Source organism: Sinocyclocheilus anshuiensis, unplaced genomic scaffold, assembly GCF_001515605.1.
Source record: "Sinocyclocheilus anshuiensis isolate Anshui unplaced genomic scaffold, SAMN03320099.WGS_v1.1 scaffold985, whole genome shotgun sequence".
NCBI classification, from domain to species: Eukaryota; Metazoa; Chordata; class Actinopteri; order Cypriniformes; family Cyprinidae; genus Sinocyclocheilus; species Sinocyclocheilus anshuiensis.
The window spans coordinates 184,992-192,131 of record NW_015557117.1 but is presented as its reverse complement, the minus strand read 5'-3'; the positions used below and the strand labels follow the sequence as shown (position 1 = coordinate 192,131).

Sequence of the window (7,140 nt, the reverse complement as noted above, 5' to 3'; positions counted from 1 at the left end):
CCCCCAACTCCCCAAATGAATTAAATATTCCACATTTCCTCTCAATTATTATCATATCCTGTGAGCCCTATGAGTCAAGGTTCATAAGCATATTCAAATGTTCATTTTAAATGCTTTTTCACCATGTGGCGACTGTTGATGAAATACCAAATCTTGTTTCCAGAGCTTGCATATTAATTAGCTGTTAAATTATACTACCAATTCCCAGCACTAAGCATTTTGTCTAATTAATAATAATAAAGCCCCCAAGATGTTGGATTAGACTAATCCTTTGCAAGGGAAAATGCTACATATAATTTCAAGAGAAAATGTCAATGGTTATCCCAGTCCCAACAATGCCACAGTGTAATTGGAAATGTAATTATGTTTCATTTTACCACACAGATGAGTTTTAATACCACACAGAAGCTGTGAGATTAGTCTACTGTGACGCAGGGTTGACCAAGGTCAAGTATTTTTGCATATGAAATGACATCACAAAATAACACATGGTGCTTTATATGATATTAGAAAAATTACATATATAAAATTATCTGTATAAAAATGTGTGGTATCAGAAAGAATATGTGAGTGGATTAAAGCAGCTAAGCATTCTGAAATGGCTCCGATATACCAAATTGTATTTATTTATTTTTTAAATTCAGTTCCAAGCTCTATCAAGGTAAATATCATCAATATTGTTACCGGTAACAGTACTCATACCTCTATTAAATGTAAAATGTTTGCAGTTTCTAAAGATAGATTGAATAATTATAGCCATTGAGCATTATATTTGAAAGTCAACATTTTTCAAATTGAATAGGCCTTAACCTAAAATAATCAGACTTCTCTTTCATGTTTTTATATTACAATGCAAAAAGTTTTTTTTTTTTTGTTACTACCAATTAAAAGCTTGGGGGTCACCATTGCTGCATTTATTTGATAAAAAAAATACAGTCAAAACAATAATGTTGTGAAATATTATTACAGTTTAAACTGTAAAAATGAATTTATTCCTCTGATGGCAAAGCTGAATTTTCAGCAGCCATTATTCCACTCTTCAGTTTCACATGATCATTCAGAAATCATTCATGCTGTTATTCTAATACTTTTAATATTTCTTTAGGATGTTTTGAAAAGCATTTATTTAAAATATAAATCTTTTGTAACATTGTAAATGTCTTTACTATCATTATTAATTTATTTAAAAAAAAATCTGACCACAAACTTTAGTTTGTATATAATGTATATAATGTATATATAATTTTTTTATATTTCTCACTAATTTATACTGTATGCATCTTTCAGCGTTAATATTTGTGTTCAGATATGCAGAAAGAGAAATGGCTCCTATCCTGCTAACTATTTGCTAATGCAGTTTAAAAACTTGTGATGCACATGAATAATCCGTGTATCATTCGATCATTCGTTTTTTTATTTAATATTGAAAGTTTTTTTCCAAAAAACGAAAAACGAGAATTCAGCTTAAGGATTCTTAACGCATTTATTGCAACTACATTTAATCTTTTTTCATCAAACAAACAGGCTAATGAATAGCTCGACACAACTCATGGCAGAGTCTAGACAGGGCTTTCTTCTCTGTAGATATAAATTCTATTTTTTGCATCAGCTGGGCATGGCAGGGTATGATATGACAGCTGTCATAGCCTACCCTGCTCACCCAGTAAGTATGTTTGTTTAATTAAGAAATGTATTAATTTGTTTCAAAATAAATATTTGAAACACAAAGACAAAAAGGAAAGAATAATAAATTGGCTTGGGTTGGCCTATGTTCACGCAAGAACTGTCATTCTGACTGACAACCGGAGAACAACAGATATTAAATAGCCTACTGTTAGAGTTATATAGTCTTGTGTTTTATTAAAATTGATTATAACTGATATCTCACGTTATGTTCAAACTAACTACAAAATGTCATGCCTTTGAAAAATAAAGAGAACAACAGAATAGCTGAGGACTATTATTCGTGATACTGCAGAAGAACTGATGACGGCACGGTTTGATCTTCGGCTGACCAATCAGCAGAAAGGGCGTTTAATTCCCGCCCACATGTAGAAATCGAGTATTCAAGCTGTTTATTCATTTTTCCACCCATGAACGAAAAACGTAAATTTAAGCTGCATTTAAGCCTTTTTCTAATTTTTCTACTTTCAATATTAAATAAAAAAACGAATGATCGAATGATACACGGATTCACATGCACTTTAATGATTAGATCACTACTTAAACTCTTAAGATTGGTAGCTTTATGTGAGGATCGTTCATCTCGATACAGCATCAGTATCAAAAGTACTTCAAGATTGATCCACCCATCTGTATTGCTGACATGCAGTTGTATTATGGGCTGTTAACATGTGCTCTGCTTGTGATAGAGCAGTGATCCATTGATTGTGAGGAGAGAGCAAAAACATGCTCCAATTTAAAAAAAAAAAAAAAACCCTAACCCTTCTCACTCCAGGCAAAATCATGCAACTCTGCTTCTCCACACCACTCACATATTCAGCTTTCAAATCAAAATTATAGTCAGATGTTTGAACGTGGTGACGTTGTCATATGATATTCTTTGAAATCTTATGAGTGGTATTAATAATACCTGCAAATTCTTCTTGTAGAATACAAGTCATCATACTGAGGCAACATTTAAAAAGAAATTAAGATGTGCATTGTAAAACAGACTCTATTCTGGATTTGTCTCTTCTCAATCTGTATCTTGGCAGAGGTTTCTGCAACACAAGGTTGCCAGCTGAAGATCAGAATCCAGTGGAGGTTCATAAAAGAACTGTAGCAGAATATCAGATGGCTGGATTGGTTTCTTATTCACCTCCCATCTGTGTTATAATAAAATGTAGTAACTCTCTCTCATGCCATAAATTAACTCAGTGTGTGAAATCGAGTTAGCCTCAATCTCAATCATGTTGTGATTTTATTTTCTTGGCGCCTCAGCCGTATATATGTGCGGGGGAATTTCCTGGATGCTCATCCCTTTGAATTTCATTAAATAGCTTAAGTTAGTTGTCACAATGACTTCTGTGAAACTGTATTAGTTTATGGAATAAAGAAAACAGCTTAAGCAGCTTGAACTTTGCCTCCTAAAAAGGGAGGGGTTGGGGGAATCCTCTTTAATGCCTCTCTGATAATGTCAGCCATGTCATGTTACAGTGTTAAATGGCACCAATTAATCCTTCCGTTTTAAAGCAGAAACTCGTAAATCTTTAAAAGCAGGATAATCTCTGAACAGTCTGCTCAACGACATAATCCTTCAGCGTGTTCATATTTAAATCTACAGCCTATGGAATATTCCTTATGTTCCTCACAATTTAGAACTGTTTAAACGATGTTTGGTTTCCTTTATAGGATAAGGATTGCTGTTTTTCGCAGCAATTGTCTTATTTACAGAACACAACAAATATACTGATTATATTAATTTAAAATTTAAAATGTACAGTTTGTTGTTTAAATCCACCAAAAGGAACTCAAACAAAAGTTTGGAGTGATAGAAAGTAGAAAATAGAAAGAAGCTTGTGCACTTTCACAAAACATTATTATTATTATTATTTTTTTTTTTAAATACAATACAATATTTTGGTGTTTCTTAAACTTTTAAAAAAGAAAGAAAACTTTAACTTGAAACCAAAAATGAAAATTAATTTCAATTCATGTCAGTTCAACTCATGTCAATCCAATTTCCAAAGCTGTATGACTTTATTTATTCTGTGGAACATACAGTAGAAGATATTTTAAGAATTGTCTCAATTATTTTATTTTAATTTTTTTAATGGTCCCCAGTGGTCAACATTCTTCAAGATATCTTATTTTGTGTTCCACAGAATAAAGCAAGTCATACATATTTTGTAACGATGAAAATTCATAATAAATATATGAATTATTACATATTTAAATTCATAGCAACCTAAACAAAGAGTAAAGCAATCATAAATAATTTGGACACATATTAGATCATTCATAAAATTCTAGCCAAGAAATTAGCTTAAAAAATGTTCCTTTATAACGTTGTCCTCCTGAAATTCATTGTATAACTGACGCACTGACATAAATGTCATTATTTTACTTAAAATACAACCTAAAAATTTCAGTAAATGCGCCTCTTTGTCCCACCAATGTCTCTGTGTGCTTTACTCCCACAGTCTTGTGTGAATTTGGAGAACAACTTCGATGACATCAAGCACACGACTTTGAGCGAGCGTGGGGCACTTCGGGAAGCACTGAGGTAAGCACTGTCTCCATGGCAACAGTCACAGTCAACGCAAAGAAGAGTTTGGGTGGGCAGCCGAAGGAACACGTGTGCATGTGCGTGCCGTTCGGCGAGGTGAGGATGAGTAGCGGCGTCAGTCATTCTTCATTACTGAGGGAATAGAGGGGTGTACAGGCAGCACTCGGCTCTGCTTTTCTCAGGGATTAATTTGTTGGAAGGAAGCCTCCCTTTGGGCTTTGCCTTGACTCTTCAACCCTGCAAGAGATGCTAAGGCTGAGTGCACAGTGAAAAATGTAAATGTTTAATTTGTTAGTTGAAAATGCTTTTGGGGATCCCAAGACAACATCAGAATACTTGATCATGAGGACCGCTGGTGTTCTGCTGTAACTTTCAGTATGCAGTCTTAAAAAACAATGTAAGTGATAAATAAAGATATGTGCTTTTCAAATAAGCTGAACAGAGTCCTAACTGAAATCTATTAAGTACAATGATCTTCATATAAATGACATTGTTTGCTATTAGGCCTGTTTCCCACTAACATCATCAATCATCAATTCTGTTTATTTTGGTCCTTACAGACAACTTTTCACAAAAAATAAAATAAATGAACATAATTTCCGAAAAAGGTGTAGGCCGAAGCCTTGCTTATTATGCCTACCCTTTATACGTATTTAACCAATGAACGTCACTTTTTCACTAGATTTGACAGATTAAACATATTTAGTTCTATGCCCGTGTTGTGTAGCAAAAGTTTTTAGGCACTGAACCTATATTTGTCCTCTATAGAGACCTGTTTATCAATATAAAGAGTGAACTATTCATCCATTGTTTTAAAATAGACATCTTTTGGGCTTTTTCTGACTAAAATGGGATGATTAACTTGTATATAGTCTACATTTTGGGCTTTGGGTTTCATTCTGTGCTAGTTAATTACTGTGTAATGTGATCTCCTCCTCCTGTAAATTAGATTTCATGATGGTATAGTTTGTGATGATTCTCAATTGCTCACTCCAAGCATGGATTTGATAAATGATTGCTGATATTAAACAAAATATATAAAGGTACAGATATTGTTCATTAGTTAGTCCGTCCGTCCGTCCATCCATCCATCCATCCATCCTTTTTGCATAGAACCAAGGTCTGAGTGATGAAAAGAATAATCACAATATATGTGATGATTTGGCTGACAATATAAAATTCAGTAACATCATGAAAATCATTTTAGTTTGCTGTTTATGCAGTCTCATTAGATTACTTTTGTAATCTTTTCTTGTCTTGCACCGAATCAAAACTATTCAAGTTTTTGAAAAATCAACTATTTGTGCCATCAATCAAAAATGTTTCAGCATGGCGTTTTTAATATGTTAAGATATTTTAGTAAAACTCTGTGTGGATTAGGCCTGCGCTATTAATCAAATTTCTAATCGCGATTACAGTTACGGATGCCACAATTACTTAATCGCTCAAAGCGGCAATTTAATAGTTCAAAGTCCCCTTATGTTATTATGATTGCTTGTGTTTTTTTTTTCTTTCTAAAAGTTATCTTGAGGGTTTGTCCATTGTTTTAATTTATATAATAACATGCATATTATTATTATTTTTTTTTTTACTTTTTTTATTATTTAAAGAAGAAACTAATCCAATGTATAGTTGACATTTGAGGCTTAAAGGGTTCATATGACGTTGCTAAAAAGAACATAATTTCCCACATACTGTACATTATTGTTGCTCCTCTATGCCCCGCCTTTCTGAAAGCGTTGGTTTTTACAAAGCTCATCGTTCTGAAAAGCGCGGTGTGCTCTGATTGGCCGGCTATCTAGTGCGTTGTAATTGGCTGAATACCTCAAGCATGTGACGGAAAATGTACGCCCCTTACCAGGTTCAGGAAACTTTCCTCCGTAAAATGTGCTGCACACACTCAAATATTTGGGTTGTACTGTTCTGGAACAGTGTTGTAAATTGAAATTAACCACTGATTTCTAGTTGTGTCCTAGAAGGCCAAACAAAGTAGTTTAGCTTTCGCAACGAAACACACAGCGTCTCCACGACATGGCGGCGGCGGCAACAATACTACAGCAAGAATAAAAATTACGCTTTCTTTCTTTGCGTCAACATTTGGGTGGTGTTTTGCAAATCTTTCCACACAGTGACTTAGTGGGGGCGTGTTTGAACGAGGCGTTTTAGGAAGGCGTGGCTGAGCATTCACTTATATAAAGAATATCTCTTTGGGTTTGAGACTTTAATCTTTGCGACTTTACGGATCTTCTGTATGCACGAACAGCTTTTAACACTCCAAAGACAAAGGAAAACAGGAAATCGCATCATATGACTAATGATGACTATGACTATGATTAATACTATAGAAAAGCAATAAAAGTTTTTCAGTTTGAGTGTTTTCAACTCGTTTATTTTCATATAAAAATATGGCATGCAGTTGCTTCAAACAATGGTATAAACATCATTCAATGTAAATTGTGATAATCGTAATTAATAATCAAAATTTCAATTTCAAGGGAATAATCAACAATTATTATTTATCATAATCGTGCTGCCCTTGTGTAGATAAATATAGCTGTTTATTGTTATGTTAGTGCGTATCAATGAAAATGATTAAATATCATCTTGGTTTTAGGTTCAATATTTTCCAGTGTTTTAAAGGAAGGATCTTATGATCACCGTATTTGATCAAAAATGCAATAAAAACAGTAATATTGTAAATATTATTATTATTTAAATAATTGTATTGTATTTAGTGACTTTACTGTCACTTCTTAATTTGAATTCAACCTTATTGAAGAAAAAAATATTTGGTAACACTTTACAATAAGGTCACATTAGTTAACATTAGTTTACTGCATTAGTTAACATGAGCTAAGAAAGAAAGAAAACATTTATTAATCTTAGTTAATGTTAATTTCAACATTTAC

The 7,140-nt window shown here is 33.2% G+C and overlaps 1 protein-coding gene across 1 annotated transcript in view; it reads left to right on the top strand.

Annotated features, from left to right (window-relative positions):
- The window catches only part of LOC107677757 (dihydropyrimidine dehydrogenase [NADP(+)]), a 177,070-nt gene that overhangs the window by 33,106 nt on the left and 136,824 nt on the right, over positions 1 to 7,140 (top strand). The window contains exon 3 of the mRNA XM_016472774.1: positions 4,146 to 4,228. Coding sequence (XP_016328260.1) covers positions 4,146 to 4,228 — 83 coding nt within the window. The remainder of the gene's footprint in view (positions 1 to 4,145; positions 4,229 to 7,140) is intronic.